The sequence below is a fragment of the Herpailurus yagouaroundi genome, unplaced genomic scaffold (assembly GCF_014898765.1).
Source record: "Herpailurus yagouaroundi ecotype Mexico unplaced genomic scaffold, PumYag 100, whole genome shotgun sequence".
Taxonomy (NCBI): Eukaryota; Metazoa; Chordata; class Mammalia; order Carnivora; family Felidae; genus Herpailurus; species Herpailurus yagouaroundi.
Window position 1 is genome coordinate 12,850,779 of NW_024412391.1, and position 26,858 is coordinate 12,877,636.

Sequence of the window (26,858 nt, forward strand, 5' to 3'; positions counted from 1 at the left end):
CTGAACTCCCACCGTCAGCCCTGATTTCTAACTCAGCCCTGAGTGCACACCCCACTAGGGTCTTGGTCAGAGTCCAGTGTCCGGGCTCTGTCTTAAAGGTAGACAACAAGGTATCCTCCCTCATTGTCTAGTATCTAACGCTCTGCCTAGCAGCATCTGGCACATATTAGGCCCCGAGGGAATGTCTGCTGAATAAAGAACACGAGAAAGACAACACACAACACTTCGGCTTCTCAAAACATTTTTTAATTTTCTGCTTTTCCTACCAAGACCAAAGCTGTACAATTCTGGACCATCACAACGTGAGGCATGACCGTGTATGGTCAAAGTCCTTCCTGCTCTCCTCTCCACGTGCTCCCGAGGCGTGTCCCGGGTGGTGGGTGCATTGCTTTCTCTTGTGACATATCAACCATGAGTATCAGGAGTGCTTGGAGACGTGGGAGCCACGGTGGGGTCGAGTGTGCCACGAGCGGTGAACGCCCATAACCCCGGGGAGCACTCTGGAAAATGGACTCCGCTGTGGGTGCACAGAGGACGAACGTCATGCTGTCTCATCTCCCGTGCACTCAGCTGGGTGGACCAGGGCTCCTTTCTAAGGTGAGAAAGTCCTAGGGGCTCATATTGAGAGCAAGTAAAGCATCTAAGAAGCACTCACATCCAAACAATGTTTAACTGAGAATAAAAGTTCTCTACTCATCATCTTCTCTTGGAAAGTAGAGGGGAAAAAACAATCAAGAAGAGGGTTGGATCGCCATTCAACCTTCCATTTTTGTCATTAATTTGATGGCTCTTGGTTTTGAGACAGCAGAAAGAAAAATGCAGAGGCGATACACTGACTAGGACCTGGGGACAAGCTGCTACACAGAAAGCTGTCTGTCTCAGGGACTGAGATAAAAGAACTTTTTCCCCTGGCCCTGGAGAGGTCTTGTTTTGGTTAGGAGAATTTGTTGAAAACTACAGCCGGCTTGGAGAAGCCACTGATTTGATCTTGGTAATAGAGACAGAAAGTAACACACATAGACTTATTTTACTGAATTGTAAACCAACGAGGTCAGGAGAGTAAAAATCTACTGAAAGAAGCAGTTACTCATGACTGAGTAAACAAAAATGACCGCCCCTCCCCACCCCCACCCCTCCCCCAGAAGTGCACCCAATTAAACCGTAGTTATTTTCTTATCCTTGGTGGCTTGCTTGATGGCAGCCTGCTCACAAATGATCTCCTTGAGCCGCTGCAGCCTCATGTTCTGAGTGGTCTGGTCTCCCACCCCAGTCTGACTGCGGTGCAGCAAGGTCAGGGCATGGATGTACTCCAGCTCTGTGTACTTCACGCCCTGGTCCACCACCAGGTTCAGGAGCTCGTCGGCCGTGTTGTATAACATCTCGTAATACTGCCTGAGGAAACAAGACAGAATACTGTTCACCATCTCCACTGTCAGCCACTTATGTGGCTTTAGTGGTAATGAATATGCTGCTTGTAAATACCTTATTCAATAAACATTTATTGATCACTAGGCATTGTTGTTCTAGGCTCTATGAATATAATGGGGAAGAAGACAAGCACATTCTCTGTCCTCTTGGACCTCACTGGAGCTTTCTTCTCGAGACCATGTCCAAATGAAGACTCGGGGAGACCTCACATCTTTCAGGGTCTCAGTTCACTCGAGATTTCCCCTAATGTTACATTTACCTGGGGAGATCCAAAGAAAAAGAAGTAGGGGTGGAACCAAGAGGAAGAGAAATAATCATCCGGTAGGCATTGCAAAAACCATTTCTGTCTCATTCAATCCCTCATCCATTCACTCACTCACTCACTGGAGGTTCTGTGCAGTGTATGCTTTTCTCCTCCATAAGGTGGGACAATAATACCTTTTAGAGTTATCAGAAGAATGAATTCATCCATATAAAGCACTTGGAATGGTGTCCAACAAACATACATGCTCCATAAATATTAGCTATTATTATCAGAGATAATAATAATGTATTAATAAAGTCATGATAGTAATAGAAGTATATAATGATGAGCAAGGCCTAGCCTCTTTCCTCAAATAGCTCAGAGATGAGTTGGACAGATAATGAGAAGTAGAGAGACCATGATTGTGTTTTTGTTGGCAAAGTGAATTTCCACGTAATGTGTCATTTATCCTTCACTACACCTAGGGGGCTATAACTCCCTTTTTTCTGAAAAGGAAACTGAAACATGGTAAAGTGACAGGACTTGTCTAATGTCACAGAGAAGAGAGGGACTGTGGCAGGATATGCACCTGTTTCTGACTCGCAGTCCAACGCTCCTTGTTCACAGAAAAAGACAAGAACAATGTTCCAGTTGACAGGAGGGAAGTATAAATGTTATGAATTTATAGGGGAGGAAGGAGAAAGCCCACCATGTGGAGGGGAAGGTGAAGATTCAAGGAAGACTTCGGATGGGGTAGCATATTGTCAGGCAGGGCTTCCAGGAAAGAAATTCTAGACTAAGGGAAAAGAGAAGAGCAGAAGCAAAGATTCCTCCTGGGAAGAGGACTCTGGTCAGCCTGGGGATGGCAGCTAAAAACCAGAGTTTTGGGAAAAGGCAGTTGAAGCCAGAAGACAGACTATTTGATGATCAGGCTAGTTAAGTTAATAAAGAACCATAGACCTAGTCAGTTCAATAAAGGACCTCCCTCCCTCAGCTCTCAAGGTTCTGTTGGGAGCAGAAGCACCATCCAAGTTGTGCTTCTGGAAGATACATGTGACAACAGTACACAGAATGGTCTGGGAGGGAATTGGTTATAATTCTAGCAAAAAGTTGGGGACTTGAGATCCATTTGGCTGCAAGGCCATTAGCCTGGGTGGAGGAGAGAAGAGCACGTCCATCACCGCGAGTCTCCAGTAATGCAGAAGCAGGATGGGGGAGGTGGGAGTCAGGAAAGGGGAAGGCAGCCATTTGCTCTTCTCAACACCAACATTACGCCACCATATTGTTCCTCACCGGGTCTACACTGAGGCTCGGACTTGCACGGCTACTACCAATTACCCAGGAGGTAAAGCTGAGCGCAGGCTCTGAGCCAAGCAATGCTATCACAGCTGGTTAGGCAAAGGACAGAGGAGCCTTCCCAGGCAGTTTACTTCCTTCTTTCTGACCGGAAAGGCAGCTTTGCCTCAATGGAGGGACAGACTACGGCAGAAGGCCCAAGGCAATTCCAGAGATGAAGGGATCTTACAGATCTACCAGGGTCGTTGAATTTGAGTCTTGCGTTTGCTTCTTGTTCACCAAGAACATCTTGATAAAAAGAACATCCTCTGGGAGAAGTAAGCCATCCTTATAGTGAGGAATACATTCTAGGAGCTCATAATTTCAAGAATATTTTATGCATTTTTGCTACAATGGGAATGTGGTAGGTAAGGGTGTCCTTTCACGTGGCTAGCTCCTTTTCCTGCTCTGCTGAACCTCCTTTTCTAATTAACACACTCTTAAAAAAAAAAAAAAAAGAATACCCTTTTGTGAATATTTCCTAAATAGTGGCGGGTAAGTGCTCGTCTTATATTGGCAGGTTTACGAGTACTCCAGGCAGCAAACAGTTCAACATCGTTGTGTAGAGGGTTAGCCCTCTCTTGGGGCTAATTTTCTGTAAATGATGGTTCACTTTAACCTCCTGGAACCACATAGTTGGAAATCACTGGTCAAAGGTAACTTTGAATGTAGACAGAGGTGCTTCTTTTTTTTTTTTTTTTTTAATTTTTTTTTTTTTTAACGTTTATTTATTTTGGGGACAGAGAGAGACAGAGCATGAACGGGGGAGGGGCAGAGAGAGAGGGAGACACAGAATCGGAAACAGGCTCCAGGCTCCGAGCCATCAGCCCAGAGCCCGACGCGGAGCTCGAACTCACGGACCGTGAGATCGTGACCTGAGCTGAAGTCGGACGCCCAACCAACTGAGCCACCCAGGCGCCCCCAGAGGTGCTTCTAATAGGAGAGTCAAATTAACTCTAACCTGCAGACTTCTGGGAGCCCAATATCAGATACAGTCAGGAATTTTTCAGAAGTTTCATGTTCAGTACAAAACCCGTGTGAACCACCCCTACTCCACAACGCATCTGTTGTAACTTAAAAATACTATTTTAATTTTTTTTTTAACGTTTATTTATTTTTGAGACAGAGCATGAATGGGGGAGGGTCAGAGAGAGGGAGACACAGAATCCGAAACAGGCTCCAGGCTCTGAGGCGTCAGCACAGAGCCCGACGCGGGGCTCGAACCCATGGACCGCAAAATCATGACCTGAGCCGAAGTCGGACGCTTAACCAACTAAGCCACCCAGGTGCCCCTAAAAATACTATTTTAAAGAAAAGCTGGACGCTGTAGGAAGACACATCATATTTTTCCCATGGCTCTGCATGTCCCTTGGCACACCATGGCTTCCTCCGTGACACGAGCCCCTGTTTTGACAAATGAAGCCCTGTATCACCGAATTCGGGTTCCCTTAGATGCACAGATGAGGGAGAGAGCTGTCCATTTAGGGACCAACCTGAGAAGGCATTTTATTTTATTTTATTTTATTTTCAACGTTTATTTATTTTTGGGACAGAGAGAGACAGAGCATGAACGGGGGAGGGGCAGAGAGAGAGGGAGACACAGAATCGGAAGCAGGCTCCAGGCTCTGAGCCATCAGCCCAGAGCCCGACGCGGGGCTCGAACTCACGGACCGCGAGATCGTGACCTGGCTGAAGTCGGACGCTTAACCGACTGCGCCACCCAGGCGCCCCAGAGAAGGCATTTTAAAACATGCTCAAGAAAACATGTTTGAATCTAGACTTACCGAATGGAACGAGAGAGCATTTGGGGCTCAGGATTCTTTCAAAGCCAGAAGAGATTTGGTGGTTGCAGTTCTTAACTGGTGGTTCTCCAACTAGAAAGTGCTTGGGAGCTTATGAAAAGTGCAGATTCTTTAGGACCCACCCCAGCTATTGTGATTCCCAAAGGACTTTGAGCCGGAGTCTCTCTGGTGTGCAAAGAGTTACAGAACCACTGCTGCCCATCTCCTTGAGCCAAGGACCTAAAAACATTAGGGATGGTGATGCTTTTCACTGAGATAAAACCAAAGGAACTGGGTTTCTCTGTATTATGACGTTGATATTTTCATCGCTTATCTTAAGAGGTAACATTGAGCCCATCTAACCAGATGAAATTGGATTTCTTTTGAAACATCTGATGAAATTTGTTCCCAGAGATACTGGCTGGTTTTCTACAGAGACCACTGTTCCATGCTGGGAGCAAGCAACCAAAGATGCCTGGATTTCTAGTCCTGGATCCTTCAGCGGGATAAGTGATAAAGGGTGTGCCACTTAAGTCCTTAATGTTTCAATATCCTCTGTGCAGTGAAGACCTTTATAAATCCCAGAATGACGTTCTGAAGTGGACTCGAAGACTAAAAGAGTCCTCAAGAGCCTCCGATGAACCGGGTCCCAGAATTGCAAAGCTGAGTTATTAAACAAAATCGACAGGTAACTGATGGTGTTTTTTCTGTAGTTAGGGGGAAAAAAAAATTACCCCTAACCACGATGATATATTAGATCATAAAGAAACATAAATATTTAAAGATGGAATGAAATTCATTCATCTTGCAGGACAGCACCCAGTAGCAAAGGCTATATTAAATCAGCATAGCAACAGTTGCAATTGGAGATAGAGAAAGGGTGCTACAAGGCGCCCCAAGGAGAAAACAGGAAAATGCCCCAAACTTTACAATTAGAATGGGCTTCCATGATGAACACCGACATGCTGAAAGGAAATCATGTAACCCAATTGGGATAAATAATTCACCAGCACGTATTGAGGCCCCAGGAAAATGAAAGCTTGATCTTTATCATCAAGCATTACAAAAGCAGCCATGGCTTCTGGGCATCACGGTTGTAGTAGATACACACTCAGCTGCCAGGGTGGGATCAGTGAACACACATCTGATTTAGGCATTTTCTGGCTCATGACTTGTACGGCAAGTCTCTTCATAGCCCATAACATTCGGGGGCCAATCGCTAGACGTGGCCCAAATATCTTATTCTGGAAACTGGAGTTGCATGTCACCCTGATGGATGGAACATTCTATGAGGAGGTGGTTTCCTCCCGTGGTTGCTTTCTCTCTCGCTTTGCTGTGCACCTTTGGGCGGCATTTCCCAAAGTGGCCCGAGTGGAGAGGGAGGCGGGTGGAGGGACAGGAAAGTGGTGGGGTGATGGGCTGGTCTCCTGGACCCAGTCCAGAATAGGACAACATTCATGCTTTGTTCTGGTGCAGGCAGATTATTTTCTCGTATCTTCCTCATGTTCCTTTTTTCAATGGGCTGTGCTTGTGTTTTTTTTCTTCTTATTTTCACGGCATTGAACTGCAACTCTTTCTCCTCATTGATTCCGTGGGCAAATATTTATACAAGTAAGGATAGGAAGGGCATGTTGGTAAGTTGGGCAGATCTTCTTAAAGTTTTATTTAAAAAAAAAATTTTTTTTTTAACGTTTATTTATTTTTGAGACAGAGAGAGACAGAGCATGAACGGGGGAGGGTCAGAGAGAGAGGGAGACACAGAATCTGAAACAGGCTCCAGGCTCTGAGCTGTCAGCACAGAGCCCGATGCAGGGCTCGAACTCACGGACCGTGAGCATGACCTGAGCCGAAGTCAGACGCTTAACCGACTGAGCCACCCAGGCACCCCCTTCTTAAAGTTTTAAAATGAAGTCAATTTCATCTTTCGCTGACTGGGAAATATACATGTCGTATAGACTATACAGACTAAATACGAAGATTAAGCGGTTAAAAGAGTACTTCTATAATTCTACTATAAAGACATACCTCGTTTGCACATTTCCATCACGTTTTTGTTTTCCATATATAAGTAATGCTCTACCAGTTTCTCTATTACAGTTGAAATATTTGGGTTGACAGACTATTGGACACTTTGTTTCTAATTTTAAAACCTTTCTTTCCTAGGGCACCTGGGTGGCTCAGTCGGTTAAGCGTCCAACTTAGGCTCAGGTCATGATCTCAGGGCTTGTGGGGCCAAATCCCGCGTTGGGCTCTGTGCTGACAGCTGAGCCTGCAGCCTGCTTCGGATTCTTTCTGCCCCACCCCCACTTGTGCTCTGTCTCCTAAAAAGGAATAAACGTATAAACGTTAAAAGCAAAACAAAACAAAACAAAACAAAACAAAACAAAACAAAAAAAAAACCACTAAAAATACTTTCTTTCCTGAGGACGGATTTCCAGAGCAGATTTACTCAAAGGTAAGTGTACTGTTCCGGACTCCAGCAATGCTGCCAAACTGCTTTCTACCAAAAATCTGCACCAGTTAGCTTCCTACCAAGAACCCATGGCAGCACCTACTTCCTCATATGCTTTTAATATTCATGAAGTGAAACCATTTTTCACCTACTTATTGGTTTTTAATGCACAAAGGTCTGAACATATGTATAAGCAAACTGTACTGATCTTTTTGTGTATTTTGAGTGTGAATACTTTTCTTATTCTGAGCTCTTCAGGGGTACCTGGGTGGCTCAGTGGGCTCAGGTCATGATCTCACAGTCCGTGGGTTTGAGCCCCGTGTCGGGCTCTGTGCTGACGGCTCAGAGCCTGGAGTCTGCTTCGGATTCTGTGTCTCCCTGTCTCTCTGCCCCTCCCTTGCTCACTCACTCTCTCTCTCTCTCTCTCAAAAATAAATAATCATTGGGGCGCCTGGGTGGCTCAGTCGGTTAAGCGTCGGACTTCGGCTCAGGTCACGATCTCACGGTCTGTGAGTTCGAGCCCCGCGTCGGGCTCTGGGCTGATGGCTCAGAGCCTGGAGCCTGCTTCCGATTCTGTGTCTCCCTCTCTCTCTGCCCCTCCCCCGTTCATGCTCTGTCTCTGTCTCAAAAATAAATAAAAAACATTAAAAAAAATTAAAAAAATAAAAATAAAAATAAATAATCATTAAAAAAATTAAAAAAAAAAAGAGCTCTTCAGAAATTTCTATAAACAAGAAGGAGCATTCTAGTCTCTCAACCCTGGGGGTTCTACCTCCCACTCTGCCATACTCATTGTAAAAGATACCACTACCTCTCTGAAAGATCTTGCAAACAGTCTCAGCTCTCTTCTGTGTAAACTGAGGAAAGAAAGCCCCAATACAACCAGTCATTCCCACACAGCAACCGCAGGTGGTCGGTCCCCAAAGCCTGGGGGTGGGGGTGGAAAGAAGGTGCTGATTGGGGGCTGCCACAGTCCCCGGGAGACCTCTGCCATCTGCTTCCCTTTATGGGGTGGGCTTCAGAGTCCTAAACCCCTGAAGGAAAACTGCATTTGTCAGGGATACCCAGCTATGTCTCATGCCGGGTGTTAGAATCTGTTCGGACTGAGGTCACATTAATGTCTAGTTTTTAGGTGCACTGGCATATTCAACCCTTTGCAGTAGGAAGTGCAATCATCCACATCGCCCAGATGAGCACACTGAGCTACAGTGAGCATCACTGATTCATCTGTGGCCTCAAAATCAAGGACTCTGAACCCCGTTCGCACTGCAAAGCCACCATAACATGGAAATATTGGAAACTGTAAAAAAGCACTAACTGCAAAGAATACCTGTATAGCAAATTTTAGTCACGATTTAAGTCAGATGAGCTAAATAAAATTCACACACTAACTCAACGCCTCTGCCTTCCGTTGTAACGGGACAAGCCAGTATTGTAGCAATTCAAAAATTCATTTACAAACTCTGTAGCTGTTTTTTTTTTTTAAGTTTATTTGTTTCGAGGGCGAGAGAGAAAGAAGGAAAAGAGAGAGAGAGAGAGAGAGAGAGGCACAGAGACACAGCATGAGCGGGGGAGGGGCAGAGAGAAGAGAGAATCCCCGAGCAGGCTCTGTGCTGTCAGTGCGGTGCTGGACGCGGGGCTCGATCTCACGGTTTGTGAGATCATAACCTGAGCGAACATGAAGAGTTGGATACTCGACTGAGCCACCCAGGCGATGTAGATATATTTGAATAACAGTGGGTTTGATCTGGGAATTCAGAGCTCTAACACAAATAATGAAGTCATATTGTCAAGTCAGCATTCCAGAGTTAACAGAAACGAGTTTTGGCTTTTTCACTTTGTCACCTCTCTATTTCTCGCTTTTTGCCCACCCCCCCCCCCCCCCCGGCCCTGAGCAGGAAATGGACAAGGTGACCTTTCTTTCCAAAAGTTGGCTGCCCTTCTGACTCGTTACTTCCTGGAGGAAGAGGGATAATTACGTAATTTCATTGTGAAGACTTTCTCCTCTAGTCTTTCCAAAGATAATGATAGTGTTGATGTCAACAAGAGAATTAGGCACTGAAGCTGACTTCTTAAATATTACGGTTTGAAGGAGGAAGATCTTGCCCGAATAGAACTTAGTATTGCCAGTGGCCTCCCCCAATTCTTTCTAGCCAACAGATGAAGCATTTTGAGAACTTTAATAAAAAAAAAAAAAAAACCAAAAAACTCAGTAGTAGAGGGGTCACTAAACTGTCGGGGAAAACATTCAACTCCTGTTTTCTCTGTTCACTCAATGGCATACATGGTAATAGGCAGGGAAATGGAAAAAGAGAAAGGAAAGGAAGTGAATAATCCATAAACTGGATAAGCATCCCATAAATAATTGAGAGGTGGTTACAGCAGGAAGACTTAGAGAAGTAAATACTCAAGAGATCAACTAAGCTCAGATTCTGGTTAAGTCTTTCCCTCCCCTCTAACTAGCTGTGTGACCTGGGGCAAATGCTGTTGGCTCTTTGGACCTCTGCTTCCCATATGAAAAACAAAGAGGTTAGAGCAGACGCTATTTAAGCAGTTTTTGATTTTAAAACCTTTACAGCGTCCTCTGCTCGGTCCTTTAAAATCCTGGGCTTCCATCAGAATTAGCTGATGCTGATTTTCCCTAAACTGCAGCCGGCAAGACGCAGCAGTGACTGATTTGGAAACATCCCAAACAAGCGTAAACTTAGCTCCGATGTGTACTTTCCAGACCAATAATAAAATGGATGGTAATCCTGTGTGTCAGAAGAATAAATTAGTTTATTCAAAAATATAATATAATTGCTCTCGTTTGTCTTCCCCTTCAAAGGAGCTTAGAGTTTATTACAGACATGATTGAAAATTCTAATTTGAAATAGGCGAAGTTACTTCCATCTCAGGAATGGGAAAACTCAGGTAGAGAAAAGCTAAATAATTTTTGGGGAGTTAGTGGCAGAATTAGATTTATGTTCGAAAGGGACAGTTTTGTGTGTGTGTGTGTGTGTGTGTGTGTGTGTGTTGACATTTCTTACATCGGATTGTGCGCAGGGTTTTGTTCTGATCAGGACATCCCAGGAGAAGTATGGTCTTTAGAAAAGACAGTGTAGAAATTCCCTCAGCTGGTGGCAGTAGAAAATCATCCAGGAGGCAGCGAGACCCTGAGAGTCTGCTGTGCTAAGGTTTGCACCGGCTTCGTTGATCGGTCATCTACCTACATTTTCTTCATATAAAGCGGCACACACATCCCTGCCTTCACCAACAGCGCTACGTGTAAAAGGCAGTTTCCTATCGGCCCAGTTCTGATAACCACCATGCTTCAGTAGCACTGGGGGGTGTCTCTCCGGAGGAGATGTTAAAAGCTAAAGTTGGCCGTGTCCCTTCCTTTCAGGAACCTATCCCGATATTCTTGATAGCGGCCGCCAGAGCTGTGCTTTATTTCTCTTCAGAAAATACAACCATTCAAAACAAAGGAATTCCTCTGCGGCCCGTCACTTGACGCGATGACTCTCTCCCAAGCTCGGTTACCGTCGCTGAGACGGGAAGAAAATTTCTTCCTGTTCCCTCAGCTAGAAATTTTGCTCCCCACCTTCGAACACCTTCTGAATTTATAATATCCGTGGCTGAAATTTCCTCCTCTACAACTTAAGGATTCGTATGTCACTCTCTGCTTCATCAGATAATTTTTTAAATTAAGTTTTCTACAGCAGGGCTGGAGGAAGATCCGCATTTTAAATTCAGTACAATTAAAACTGTGTCTCTTTGGTCTGGCACTGCCTTCGGTCAAACCCCATTTGTATGAATAATTACTCAGTCCATTAAGAAGTCTGCTCAACTCCTTCTCCCATTTTGAAGGTTTTAATAAATATTGATCAAGCGCATTTCTGTTTGCACTTGCCAAAGCAATTCTGATGGATTCATCTTCTGATGTTATCAAATAATGAAATATGAAAGAGTGAATAGAATTACCCTCTTGTTCTGTGATTTTTTATTTAGGTCCTTCATTTTACTTTCATAATTGTGTTTGTCTCATGCTCCTGTAAATGCTCTTTTGATTATCAAAAGGTGAATCCAGGTTAAGGAGAGTTATGCTGTGCTGAATATCACTTTGGAGAGTTTTTTTCAATTTGAAAAAATAATTTATCGAATATCATAGGTTGATAAAAGAAGATAGCATTCTGTACTTTGGTGGCCTCAAAGCTACATACTGTTTACCAATTAGCACAAGGCCCTTATACTGTATATTATTTATACTTCCCAGATCAGAAATCTGGGAAACAGCTGCTGACATAGGCATAATAAAAATAATTCGGAGGCCCTCTGGCTTTTTCAGTTTTAAGCAATTATCAACTTTTCAATAAATAATGCAAAGGATTTCTTCAAAGGAAAATCTAGTATTATTATCCCTAACACTTAGGAAGCTCTCATCACATCTTAAAAGTTAATACAGTCGTGCCCCCTTATCCACGGTTTCGCTTTCTGCGGTAGCAGTTACCCGCGGTCGACCGCGGTCGACCACGGTCCGAAAGCACATGACTCTCCTCTTGATACATTGTCAACAGCAGCCTGACGCTGGGTCACAATGCCTGTGTCATTCACCTCGTTTCATCTCATCACGTAGGCATTTCATCATCTCCCAGCATCACAAGAAGAATGAGTTACAGTACAAGCTATTCTGAGAGAGAGACCACATTCACATAACTTTTATTACGGTGTACTGTTACAATTGTTCTATTTTATTATTAGTTATTGTGGTTAATTTCTTACTGTGCCTAACTTACAATTAAACTTTGCCATGGGTATTACGTACAGGAAAAAGATAGTATATATAGGGTAGTGCTATCTGTGGATTCAGGCATCTATGGCAGGGTTTTAGAATGTATTCTTGTAGATAGGGGGGACAACAGAGAAAGTTACAGAGGTATAGTCCTTGGCTTCAAGAAGTTTCTTTTATCCACACTGTAAAAAATACAATGCAGGGTGCCTGGGTGGCTCAGTCGGTTAAACGTCCGATTTTGGCTCAAGTTATGGTCTCACGGTCCGTGCGTTTGAGCCCCACAGTGGGCTCTGTGCTGACAGCTCAGAGCCTGGAGCCTGTTTCAGGTCTGTATCTCCCTCTCTCTCTCTGCACCTCCCCTGCTTGCTCACTCTCTCTCTCCCTCTCTCAAAAATAAGATAAACAATAAAAATTAAAAAAAAAAAAATCCAGGGTCCCTGGGTGGCTCAGTCGGTTAACATCTGACTTTGGCTCAGGTCATGATCTCATAGTTTGCAATTTTGAGCCCCATGTTGGGTTCTGTGCTGACAGCTCAGAGCCTGGAGCCTGTTTTGGATTCTGTGTCTCCTCCCCCCTCCACCTCCCCACCCCTCCGCCTCTGCCCCTCCCCTGCTCATGCTCTGTCTCTCTCTCAAAAAAAAAAAAAAAAAAAAACAACAAAAAACAAAAACACCAAAACACAGAAACCAATATGGACCCAGATCAAAGGTTTCTAAGACACTAGGTAAATATTTTGTTTTCTTTTTTAAAGTTTATTTGTTTGTTTGTTTATTTATTTAGCGAGAGAGAGAGAGAGAGAGAGAGAGAGAGTGTGTGTGTGTGTGTGTGTGTGTGTGTGTGTGTGTGTTTGAGGGAGGGAGGGAAGGACAGAGTGAGAAGGAGAGAGAGAATCCCAAGCAGACTCTACACTGTCAGCAGAAAGCCTGACGCGGGACTCAAACCCACAAACTGTGAGATCATGACCTGAGCCAAAATCAAGAGATGGACGCTTAACCGACTAAGCCACCCAGGAGTCCCTAGGCAAATACTTTAAAGTAAAATAAATCTGGACTTTCCAGCTAGCCTGCCCATTCTGCTCCTCTCTCACAGAATGTGGGAAAGAAGAAAAGAATCGGGAGATCCTAGACAAGGCATAGAAGCCAAGTGACTCCCAGTTAGTGATGGGATGGAGAAGCGAAGGGGTAATGGGTGTTGGGTTTCTGCATCTATAATATGGAGATCCTTCTGTACCTGGAAGCGTTTGGGCAGAAAGGCCAGCAGGGATAGGCCTGGACTACAAGACCTCCATGGAAGAACTTGCCATTGGAGTATTAACCAACGAGGCCAAGATAATGGATTCATTCCCGTAGGTGTGTTGCTTCTATTCTTTAGCCATTGACTCCGCCCCTAGCCAGCTACCTCACATGTGTGTTTAGAGAAGGTCTGAGTGAGGCTGAAAGGATAGTTCGCTGCAAGCTATTATGTATAAGAACTGCTATTCGGCCATCAGTTATCCGAGTTACTCAGACCCTGACTCATGATTTTTTGGTCTTAGTTAGGGACCCTAGTACACTTCTTGATACTGTGATAGGTGATTTCTCTTCTTTGCTGAGACAAAAAAAACCCCATATCTTTTAGGGCTAAAGGGCCAGAAACAAAAATGAGTTTGGCAGAGGACCAAAAAATCAGCAGATTATTTGAAAAGCAAGAGCATATGCAAATCAGCAGGTCCCAATGGCAAAGACTCCAGGGCGTATTTACTAAACCCTCAGGTTATTTACAGAAGCAAGAAAACCTAAATAAACCAAAGCTACAAAATGGGCCACCTGAGATTCAAGAACATGTGACTCAGAACTGATGTCAATTAGAAAAATAATAGACTAAATCAGAAAGAGCTAATGGAAATATGTACAATACCCAGCAGCGTTTAATTAAAGGCCCAAATACTCTGCCAAACTTGATGAATAGCTTTGGGTAGCAATGTGAATTTGGTGGATGAAAAGACCGCTGTGGCTGACATATATTTGGAGGTCAGTGAACCATTTTATACAGTGCCACTAAAAAAATATAAACTAGCAAAATGAATTTATTTTGAATGGGTATTCCTGATAGGACACAGGCTGAAAAACAAACAAAGGGTAACGATCGGGGCAAATCAACAGATTCAGAGGGAAGGCATCTAGTGAATGCTAAGGATACCGGCTTATAACTGATCTCACTTAATACCTTAATTAATGTGCAAGCACATACACAGTGCCCGCGAAGGGCAAACGTTCCTAAATGGGGAAGAGCCGTGAACAGCAGCAAGGAAAGAGAAATAATATAAAGGACTCCAGAGAATTCAGAATTATGGGCAGAAAATTAATGAAATGAAGTTCATGGTGGAAAAACCCAAGTGAATGTATCTGGAAGAAATTCTAACCTTCTGGAGTCCACAGTTGGGAGACACCTTGGAATAGCACTGGTAAAAATGGTGTGTGTGTTGGGGTGGGCGGGGGGAGGGTAAGGGCATGGAACCGAAGAATTTTCTTACTTCCTGTTAAGAAAAGAAAAAAAAAAAAAAAAGGACCAGTTATCGGGCAAGGAGGTGATGATAATCCCTGCGTCTGTTGTATCTCATAGTTCTGTATTGCTTTATACCCTGAGCCAACTGAAAGAAAATCAGAAAAGGGCATCAGATGGGATTAGAGGGACAGACGGTTGGAGGAAAATAGAGTATTGAAAGAAATTCAGTCCAATTTTTGCTCTGATGTCAGCTTATCAATAGGTGATGTTTTCTCTGACCCCTCCTTATCTAGAATGATAACCAGCCTCATCCTCAGCAAGGCTTGTCCTTTTACTGACCTTCACTTTTCTGTTTAGCACTCATCTCCATCCAAACACAAATATATATTAAAAATGCTTTCTGGGGAAAGCTGTATTTTTATATTACACATTTTTTAAAAAGATGTATTTATTTTTGAGAGAGCGAGCGCAAGTGGGAATGGGGCAGGGAGAGAGGGGGGACAGAAGATCTGAGGTGGGCTCTGTGCTGACAGCAGCCAGCCCGATGTGGGGCGCAAACCCTTGAGTCGTGACATCATGACGTGAGCCGAAGTCAGACGTTCAACCAACTGAGCCACTCGGGTGCTCCTATTTTATACGTATTTTTAAAATATATGTACATATGAAGTTAGAGACACAGCATCTTATAGTGGTTAAGATCAGGGATTCAGGAACCACGGACCTAGGTTGTAAATCCTAGTTCTGTCTCTCTTACTATTTATATGCTGTTGGGCAATTTATGAATCTCTCTGTGACTTTTCTTCATCTGAGAAAGGAAATAGTAATATGGGCTTGTTACAAGGATCAAATGATGAGCAGGGGCTGGAAGACAGTAAGTGTCGTGTAAGTACCACGTAAATGTCTGCTGCCCCTCCTAGAACACTGGGGCTGGGGGTGGGGTTGGATTCTGTCCCACTCCTCGTTACCCGGTGGCCTGAGGATGAGACAGCTAGTGGGTGTTGAGTGAACGGAAAGGAATGAATGAATGGATGAACGAATGAATGAATGAGAAAGCCAACAGTCAGTAAATCTCATTAAGAGATGGGACACAAAGTAAGAAGCAGCGTGCGATTCTTCGATTCTTCGACACTGGGAGGGGAGGGTGGGTGGGTAAAATAGTTGCTCCGTGCAAAAGGCAGAGGGGTCTTCCGCAGCCCTGAGAGGGAGACGTGGAGCATCTCCCCACCAGTGTGGGAACAACTGGTGGCAAATGAAAAGGGGGAGGACAGAGGGAAGAGACCCATTTCTGGCTTATGATACATCATCCTCCCAACTCTAATTCCCAACTGGTGGAATTAGACACAAATCCCACAACTTTTACTGAACGTGCGGGACCTTGGACATGTCTTAGTTTGTCTGCACTTCAGCTTCTGCATTTAAACACTAGGGGAGACAATATAACATCACAGGTTAAGCTTGAGGATTGAATCAAATGACAGGCTAGGACACCTACTGTGTAAACCCAGTAACAATAATAGCTAATGTTTATTGAATACTTACTACGTACTCTGTACTGGCCCTGTGTATGTCATGTCTTTGGATCTTCATGATTGTACGAGATAGCATGTTCTCCACACTGAAATGCTTTTTTTTACTAATCCCTCCCTCATGCCTCAGAAGAGGGATTTCTTTTCTTCTTTTTCTAAGATGAATCCTATGCCTTTGATCCCAACACCTTTAGGACCTTGTTAGGGTTTTGTTTTGTTTTGAACTCCTGCGTCTAGTATCTACCCCTTTCCTTGGTTCTTTCTTGTCTGCCTTCAAAGATCCTTATGTTTCTCCCACTTTGGAAAAAAAATAACACATGCAAACAACAAACCCCAAGCCCTTCATGCAATCCTGTCTTCTCTTTCTCCATTTCTTTTCTCCTCTTCGTTGTTAAATTTCTTGAAGGCATCATTTGTATTCACTGTCTCTCCTTCCAAAGCCTCCATTTTGTCTGAAACCACACTTTAAAAAGTCCCCAGTGACATCCTAGTAGATACACAGAATGGCTTTTACTTAGTCCTCTTCCCTTGATGGTTTTCCTTTCTGAACTCAACTCTCTTTGAGCCACATTACCAGGTCCTTTTCCAGCTCCCTCAGATTCTTCCATTTCTTTCTTGGCTCTTCTTCTCTCTGTTCACTGTGGGCACTCCTCCCAGGCAGGCATTGGCCCTTCGGTCTTCTCTCTCTGCTTCCAAAAGTTTTACCTCTGCGTGAGATGTTCTTTCTCAAGATCTGGTGTCTCAACAGATCAAAGCTTCATTTTCACGGTTTCCAGACGTTCTACTAGATGCCCTTATCAGGTACCTAACTTCCAAAGTGTGCAAAATCTCAAAATATCAGTGTCACTTTTGACTCTTGTCTGATCATAGCCAGGTCTACCACTGTAATATCTTGTACGTTCCCTGCTTATTTCCAGTGACGTGATCGCAAATCCGAGTCTCTTCTCAATAGGTTATAACAACTGTCTCCTGCTGGAGTCTGTCACACTCACTCACTCCTCCCAGACTAATCTTCTCTGGTTCCAACTAGATCAGATTACTGTCTAGGGTAAAAAAACAAAAACAAAAACAAAACCCAAACCAAAAACCTTATGTGTGTTCACTGGTGCCAACAGGATCAAGTCCAAACTTCTAACACTGACATCCAAAGTCTTTTATGTATAGATTTGGTCCCTATTAAACCTTCTCTCCCATTTCCCCCTCTGTATCAACCTTCTATTTAAGTCAAACTGAGCTGCTCAACATCCCTAGAACACACTTTATACTTTTTGGCACTGGGCTTGTGTATCCAAAGTCTAAATAACCCTCAAGACTGATGAAATCTCAATCCTCTATGAAGCTATCCTCAACAATTTCTCCCTCCTCTGCATGGGTCACCCATTTAACATGTGTCATTCAGAGTATAGTATTTGCTTTTATTTTTTTTATTTTTAAAAAAAAAATTTTTTTTTTCCAACGTTTATGTATTTTTGGGACAGAGAGACACAGAGCATGAACGGGCGAGGGGCAGAGAGAGAGGGAGACACAGAATCGGAAACAGGCTCCAGGCTCTGAGCCATCAGCCCAGAGCCCGACGCGGGGCTCGAACTCACGGACCGCGAGATTGTGACCTGGCTGAAGTTGGACGCTTAACCAACTGCGCCACCCAGGCGCCCCTAGTATTTGCTTTTAAAAGAGGCTAATAAGATTCTTTATGAACTGGGGATACCATAAAAAAGGGTACTAGGGTCTTCCATGAAGATACGATAGCACCTCCCACATCGGGTATTAGGAGGATTCAATGAGCTAACACCTGCAAAGTGCTTAAAGCAGTGCCTGGCACATAACATATAAGTGTTTGTTTAATAGGCAAAATAAAAGGTATCAAAAAGCATATAGTGCAAAGTCTTTTTCTACTCCTGTCTCCTAGCCACCCACCATTTCCTTTCCTGGAAACAACTGCTGTTATTAGTTTCCAGGGTATCTTTCCAAACACGTTTTATACACACACAAGCATAATTGTGTGTGTGTGTGTGTGTGTGTGTGTGTGCGCGCGCGCGCACGTGTGCCCATATAGTTAAAGAGAAATGGTGTTTACATGCTCTTCTGCACCTAGCTTCTCCCACTTAACGATATATCTTGGAGATGGTTCCACTTCAGCACATATCGACCTGCCTCATTCTTCTTAATGGCTGCAGAGGATTCAATTGTTTGGATGTACCATAATATGTATTTATTATCTTCTCCCAGAATGAGGCTTCCTGATGACAAAGACTGTGTCTTATGACTCTCTGTAGCATCCTCAGTGCTTATATAGTACCTTTCAAAATCATTCTTTGTTTATTTGCTCAACAAACATTTAAGTATCAATTACGCATCAGGTAGTATATAATAGGTACTGGGGCTACAGAAATGAGTAAAACTCCGCTCTCTGGAGAGGACAGTAGCCACGGGATCATAGCAGTGTGACAGTGGCTATAATAAAGGTACAAATGAGACTTCCTAAGAGCACAGTCGGAGGGACTGTATCCCTCTTAGAGCAGTCCAAGAAGGCTGTTTGGAGGGGACATCGGGGCCGAGCAAACATGACGGAAAGAAAGTATTCCACAAGCAAAGGCGATGGAATGTGGGAACTGGGTAGCAAGGCAGGAGGACTATGATATTTGGAAGGGGCTACTACAAATGGTTTATTCCTCACTGGAGTGCAAGGCTGTGGTGTGGAGGGAGGGAAGGACAAGAGGTCAGCAAGGTAAGCTGTGGCCAGAACAAAATAGACCCTGTGCGTCATGCCAGAGACCTTGGGCCTTCATGGGCAGGTGGAATAAGGGGATGAAGGTGAGACCGACAGGCCTGTTGACCTTCTATTTTGCCTATGTTGTTAAGATAAAACAATGACCTGTTATTACCAGGATTTAATAAAAGAAGGTATTTTAATACTCCAGTAGAAAGGTAATTATTTCAGAACAAAACATGTTTTCTTAAATAAGAAACTCAGAAACTCACTAGATTGTCATTGTTTTTCTAATTTTCCCGAAGATGAGGACAGTTTTGCTTTGGTTTATATTTATACGCCGGCATTTGGGAACCAGCGCTGTGGCTGATGGGAAGGAATCTGAACACAGAGGGTCTGAGAAACAAGTCAGACATGAGGACAACTGGGTTTGAGAAAGACTTCTCTGGCTGCAGGGCGCAGGACAGACACTCTGAGCAGCAAGGGCGCCTTCTGACTGTCGGGTTACCCTGCTTCTCCCTGGTTTGGCTCATTTTCTCCTCATCAGACCGTATCCATCTTCTAAAATGTCCTCACCAAGTCCCCAAGCTTGTAGTGAACAAACTCAAGCTCAAAGAGAGAGATGAATGCCAGCACCTCAGGAGAAAAACACATCCTGGCTGCCACACCTCTAGTGCCTTCCATTCAGCTCAACGCTGGTGTGGAACTGTTACAACACAGGCAGAAGGACCGAGAAGAGGCAGAGAGGGAGGGGTAGGTGGTAGCAGGGAGAGAAGAAGGCAGAAGGGACACCATTCACCTCACTCCCCCGCTGGGCTGTTGGGAAAATGAGGCAGGGAGGACTAGGGTGTATATAATCAATCACATATAAAATTTTAATTAGGAGTACGACCATCATCTTGTTTAATCTCTTGCCAACCACACACAACAGGCTTGATAACCTTAGCTTGGCAGAAGAGAAAGAGGGAATCCGAGAACAAGGTCACAAGTCTTCATGCACTGTTCCTGGATTCCAAGCCTGGTCCGTGGGATTCTCTACTACAGCTACGGGGATTCCCGGAGCACTGGTAACCGAGAGCGTCATATTGCCCAGCAAGAATTTACGCCACATTCTTTGTGTAGAAGCAGGATTTGAGTCTGGGGAGGGTGTGTGGAAGGATAGGAGGTGTAACAGGATAAAATTAACCACAGGGAAATTCATTCTGAGAGTCTGCAGAGAAAATCCGGCATTGAGGGGCAGAATAGTGATTTTTTTTTTTTTTAAACTGGCCCTTTCCATATAAAAAGACTAATTCGAGACTGTTCAACAATGCCATTCTCCTAAGTCTATAAACAAAGAAAAGGGTATTTGATGGGGAAAATATATACAGCATTTGCATTCTTTTTGTAGGAGGAAAAAAGTATCAGATTTGAAAAACCTCCCAGTAAGGGCACCTTATGAGTGGAAGGTCTTTGAGCGCGTTTAATACCTCCATTTAAATGCTAATGTTCACCTATAGCTCTGGACCACACAAAAAACTAAAGTTTTTCAAAGACCATAAAGTGAATTTAAAATGAAAACTTAATTTCCTGCATAAAAGATTTTTTTTTTTAAATTTCTGCAGAGAAGCGAAGGCATGGAATTGCATGAGAGGAATAGCGTGCCAAGCAGGGTAAAAACCACCTAGACACAGCAGGCCAGTCTAATGGCGGGGGTGAGGGGGGGCTGCCTCTGTCACAAATCGGGGTTTCCCCTCAAAAGACTTCCCGTTGGAGCTCATCGCTGGCCACAAATTGTACCTGATGGAGAGTCCCGTGATGGGGGGGGAGCGCTGGTGTTGGGAAGGAAAGCTGGAGCCCAAGGCAAGGAGGAGGCCCAAGGCCGGGGGGGGGGGGGGTCCCCTGGCCCAGAAAATCAGGAGGACACAGGGCGCACAGCACGGGGCTCCCGGGAGGTTTAGTGTCGCCTCGTTTCCCATGGGAACCAGCAGTAATGAATGCAGTGACCGAGGCCCCAAGTGCCGGGGAAACATCTGTTGTGAAAATGAGGATGCGGCAGGGGCTATGAGACAGCATGAGATGTGTGGGTGTGCTGGGACTCAGAAAAATAAAACTACACATAATCAGGAAGTACCTGTGGTGGAGGTAATGACTAGGAAGGGGGTGCTCAAACCGCTTCTGGGCTGATTTTAATAGTCTGGATTTTTTATTTTTTTATTTTTTTTTATTTAAAAAAAACTTTTTTTTTTCAACGTTTATTTATTTTTGGGACAGAGAGAGACAGAGCATGAACGGGGGAGGGGCAGAGAGAGAGGGAGACGCAGAATCGGAAACAGGCTCCAGGCTCCGAGCCGTCAGCCCAGAGCCCGACGCGGGGCTCGAACTCGCGGACCGCGAGATCGTGACCTGGCTGAAGTCGGACGCTCAACCGACTGCGCCACCCAGGTGCCCCTAATAGTCTGTATTTTTATCTGGGTGACGGTCATCTGGTTGTAGTCAAGCTACACAGTTAAGATTTGCACTTTACTGGGTGTATGTTGTATCTCAATAAAAGCATATTACTTTTCTCCCCCCGCCCACCTAAAGAAAGAAGAGACAATGAGAGCAGGCCATAGGCCAGGTGTTGGGGTGGGTAGGTGGAGACATATTTTAATTTTTTAAACAAGTTTATTTATTTGAGAGACACAGAGCCAGCACGAGAAGGGGAGGGGCAGAGAGAGAGGGAGAGAGAGAACCCCAAGTAGGCTGTGCGCTGCCAGTGCAGAGCCTGACTCAGGGCTCGAACCCACCAACCCTGAGATCATGACCTGAGTCGAAACCAAGAGTCGGATGCTTAACTGACTGAGGCGCACAGATGCCCCAATTTTAATTTTAATTTTTGAGAGAGAGCACGAGCGGGGGAGGGGCAGAGAGACACGGGGACAGAGGATCCGAAGCCGGCTGTGCGAGGACAGCAGAGAGCCCAATGCGGGGCTCGAACTCAGGAACCCCAAAATCATGACCTGAGCCGAAGTCGGGCGCTCAACCAACTGAGCTCCCCAGGCTCCCCAGTGGATACGTATTTTTAACTCAGCCCTGCATCCTAACATTAAGACAAATGCTAATTTTGTGAACTTTGAAAACATTACGTGAGCTAAAAAAGCTAGTCACAGAAGACCACACCGTTATGTGAGTCCGTTTAAATGGTATATCCAGAACAGGCAAATCCAGAGACAGAAAGATGAGCGGTTGCCAGAGGTGGGGGTGGGGAGACGAGCGTCTGATACAGGGTTTCCTTTCTCCGTGAGGAAAATGCTCCAAGGTTATCTAGTGATGATGGCCGCACGACCCTATGACCATACCAAAAAAACCCAACAAACTGCACATCTTAAAAGGGTTAATGTTTATGGTATATAAATTAGATCTCAAGCTGTCATAAAGTTTTTTTTTAATTTTTTTTTACATTTATCTATTTTTGAGAGACAAAGAGATACAGAGCACAAGTGGGGGAGGGGCAGAGAGAGAAGGAGACACAGAATCTGAAGCAAGCTCCAGGCTCTGAACTGTCAGCCGAGAGCCTGATGTGGGGCTCGAACGCAAGAGCCGTGAGATCATGACCTGAGCCAAAGTCGGACGCTCAACCGACTGAGCCACCCAGGCGCCCCTGATCTCAAGCTATTACAAAAATGCTAATTTTATGAACTAGAACCCCGACTTCTTAACTATACAGAAGATGTATACCCACAGCCGATAGTGTTGTGAAGATGGGTCCATTAATCAAGACATTTGCTGCAGTTCAGTGTCCGCTTGGGACATTTGCTGAAGTGTCTCCGTAAGCTGACAGACACAGAAACATTTCCACCAGCTCACATTTCCATCAAGTTCCCCCGAAATGTACTAAAGCCATTTCTCAGGGCTCCAGACTTTTGGAGGTCCTCCCGTGACCCCTCCTCCAAAATCTCTGCACTAAATGCCTTTGAACTCCCTCTGTTCGTGTATGCTACTCTCAAGAAACATTGATGACAACTGATGATGAATAACCCCTACTAGAAAAATAGTTAGAACTGGGAACAATTTTATGCGCATGATTACAGAGTAACAGAAATATAATTGAGCCAAAGATTCACAATTGATTATATTAATGTTTTATTAAGGGGAACAATTCTTATTTCTTTAACGCTACATGGCAGATGCTTTACAGGTGTATTTGATTTCATCTTCACGACCAAAGTTCACAGAGGCTAAATAAATAGCTAAGGTCACCTGGTTGTTTAACAACAGACCGAATGAATTCTGCCTCTATAATAATACACTTCCCTATCTTACCTACCCCAGATCATTCCAGAAAAATTCTGAATTGGTACATAAGAAAACAGTTTACACCCAGGACCAAGCCTGTGCAGACAAAAATGACTTACTCATAATGGAAAGATCCACTGAGATCATATTTATGACAGCGCTATGTAAACTGTAAAGTGCCATGCAAACACACATATCCAGCAAAAAATATATTATTGTTACTCTTACAGCCTGGGTACTGGATGGGGGATAAATGAGAGCTGAGGTGCAGACAACTCCTCGCAGCAGGACTGCTGTGCTCACTTATGCTAAGTTAAAGTGAACGAAAAGACTTCTTGCAGTTATCTGCTCTATATAGTGGCCCTTTCAGGTCGTTATTCATGGGAATGAGACTTTTCAGGGTGGAGTTGAGGCTGCACTAGAGAGGAAGGTGTAGGGCAGGACAGCCTGTGATCCCAGAGGGTACAGGTCTGGGGGGAAAAAAAAAAAAACTATGCTGATTCTCAATAGGAAAAGTGGAAAGTTACTCAAAAGATAGCGAAAACAACCTGGAAACCTGAACCCCGTATTTCACAAATACTGAGGAAGGTTGTAGGAAAGAGCAAAAGGGTGTATTCCGTCCCCTTCACATTTGCTGCCTTCAGAATCAGTGTCTCCTAATTTCCAGTGCTTTCAAAAATCTAATGAACTTCCGCGGGGCTTCACATGTGGTCTAGTGAGCTCTATCAGGAAGCAAGAGGTGGCCTCCTGGTTATTCTCCTGTGGCCCCGGGGAAATGCTGCTCTAGTGACGTGAGTATCAGTAGAGGAAAGGAAAGGAGAGGAAGATGGCACAGGCGTTACTTGGGTTTATCCAGGAGTCCATAGCATTATGAGTAAGCCCACTCTGCCTGGACCCCCGAGCTGCTGATCTAGTCACTAGACCGTGCTCCATCATTAATTATCAGGCTGGTGCTACTAACCAAGGTTATCCTAAACACCCTGCCTCAATTTCGTACTACTGTGTTGAGCTGCAGACACTAAGCAGGAGAGCGTGGAAAAGAACGGGGAAGAGGGGCGCCTGGGTGGCTCAACTAGTCGAACATCTAACTCTTGATTTCGGCTCAGGTCATGAGCTCATGGCTCGTGAGTTTGAGCCCTGTGCTGAGAACACAGAGCCCACTTGGGATTCTGTCTCCCTCTCTTTCTGCCCCTCCCCTGCTCGCTCTCTCTGTCTCTAGCTTTCAAAGATAAATAAACATTTAAAAAAAATAATGGGGAAAAACCAAGTAAGCCTTCCATCTATCCTTTCTACACTGAGCCAGTTTCCTGCCTCCTTTTTTCCACATCCTTCTCAACAGTGTAAATTCACAGACATAGGATAGAACTCACCTGCTGCCCCAAACTTACTGGAGTGTAGCAAACCTATTATATAGTTCAAAATCAAAGAACGTGGCCATCTGAGGTCATGCTGGGAGATGTTACACGTTCCTTACAGGCCACAAAGGAACTGCTATGCCTGGAGGGCCCTGATGTACCAGTCCAGGTAGCTGGGGGTGGGGTCCCTCCCGATGCAGGTTTCTGCTTCTGCTGAGAATCTGCTTTACTGGGAAACAGGTCTAGTGTTTTCAAAGAGAAACCTTTCAAGTGCGGTGGTGAAACAAACACTGGTTTGTGACCCAAGTGTTTCTGCAAATGTTTTTCCAGGCTGGGGGTGCACATGTTGACAAATCATTTGGGCAGCAAAACTGCAGTGATGTTTCAGAAATGCTTGCTTGCCGGGAGGAGTCGCAGGGCTATCAAATGCGGTGAAGGTGTCATTAAGAAAATGCCTATGCCTTCTTTCATATTCCATGTGACAGTGTGGACACGATGTGCCACCTCGCATGCATCTATTCCAGTCCTCGCCCTGCCACTAGCTAACTGGTGATCATGATCACAGCACTGAATGCCACTGTACCTCAGTTTCCGTATCTGGAAACAAATGGATTAGACCACCAGAGAGGACATCTGAAAGCCATCCTGACCCACGAGGGAGACTGACGTGGCAGGAGAGGCAGCATCATCATTATTATTTGCATTTTCCAGGAAAAGGAATTCATGCTTCGGAGAGATGAGCCCCCGGGTCATATAACTAATCAACAGGAGAGTTTTCAATCTGTATCTCCTAAGCCCCAGAGCCTGTAACGTTTCCATCACACCCCACAGGCTCTTGACAATGTTTCTGGCTTCCTGGGTGCCTCTGTCCAGAGGCACACAGTATACCCGGTCATAGACAGCCCACATTTGTTTTTTGTCCCCTCACTTTCATCTCTTTCCTACCACACGTTGTGTCACTCAGTCTGTGCTGGCAAAAAAATGTGCTTTTGACAAGAGCACTGGGCACCCTGGGAGAGCAGTAGATGCAGCTTTATTTCAGTGCATATTCAATTGAAAGTAATAGCGGCTCCATTGTAATAAAAAGCTTTATTGTGCTTTGTAATGAAGATACAAAGCACTTAGTGGAAATCACAGTCTTTTAAACTCATCTGCTTTCTACTGTGCATCGTAGAGATGCACATACAAGGGAATTCAAAGGGAATGCTACAAAATGATGTACTCAAAGTAGCCATCCCTCTGAGGGGGGACCTCAGCTTTGTCCAGGCATTACCCCTTGGGTCAGTGCTTCTCATCTTTTGTCTTTTCCTACCGTGTTTACGGCAGGCACTCTCTGATCTTTCCCGATGCTTATTCTGCTCGTGAGGACTGACAGACTTCCCCAAAAGTTCTATTACACAATGATATGATCTCAATCAGGGTATACAAATCCTGTCCTACCTACCTCTAAACACACACACACACACACACACACACACACGCACCGGAATACAAGGCAACTAGCTCAGTGGGAGGAGAGGAAAATGAGGATTTTCAAGCCTTTAAATAAAGATTATAACTGTTGTTGGACTGTACAAAGATACAGAGTAATTAAAAAGCTCTTCAAAGAATGGAATAAGTACGTTAAATCCAGTTAAATAATTTTTCGGAAACACTGCAAGATGCACTTCTTGCGGGTTCATTCTCTTACAATGAACTGAAGGAAGAATATCTCATTTTCCAAATGGAACTTTATGGAGTCTCAATAAGCCCCCTCAGCACTTATCTAAATCTTTAATTAGTTCTATAATATACTGATGATATCAAGCCTAATTAAATTTATATAGATAAGGCGCAATGAAATTCTAACCAAGTGAGCTGGAAAGCATATATTAAATAGTAAATTTAATGGTTCAAGCTGATAACTACAATTTTATATCAAAAAATTAAATTCAATTTACATGTTGTATTCAAATTGATTTTGAGTGTGCAAATTATTGGAAAAATCTCTTGAATATATCAGTAAAATTGCTAATCTAGTCTGTTTAAATATCAGTTATTAATGTCTGCATTTGCAAATAAGCCACACACATTTGCATTTTTACTGCATATGGTAAAAAATTATCTAACCCTTATGCCATTTTATTAAGAATACTAAGTGATTTTTCTTTTAGCTTCATGCATAAATTAAGGAGGCAAAGAAATGACTACTGGGTCTGAAGAAGAGAGAGACTCAGCAATTCAATATATAGTAAAGGAAAGATGATATATATTTTTTGCTGACTACAGCAGTTTATGTTACTCTTTGGGAACAGCAATTATGATGGTAAAATTCTTCCTTATTTGGAATGAACTGGAATGGGACCATACACAAATATCTGATGCCATAATCACAGGGAGAGGTGGACATATACCAATTTGGTGGCGTTTACCATTGGTTTTGAGAGGGGAAGGGAAACACTGTTATGTTTATCAGGGGGTAAAGGTACACACCAGCTGATCACATTTCAGGCAAGAAATATGCTTGGGAAGCAAT

At 44.1% G+C, this 26,858-nt stretch overlaps 1 protein-coding gene across 1 annotated transcript in view; it reads right to left on the minus strand.

The window, feature by feature from the left end:
* Window positions 1-224: 224 nt before the first annotated feature.
* The window catches only part of EXOC4 (exocyst complex component 4), a 762,629-nt gene continuing 735,995 nt past the window's right edge, over window positions 225-26,858 (minus strand). The window contains exon 18 of the mRNA XM_040471923.1: window positions 225-1,392. Coding sequence (XP_040327857.1) covers window positions 1,155-1,392 — 238 coding nt within the window. The 3' untranslated portion in view covers window positions 225-1,154. The remainder of the gene's footprint in view (window positions 1,393-26,858) is intronic.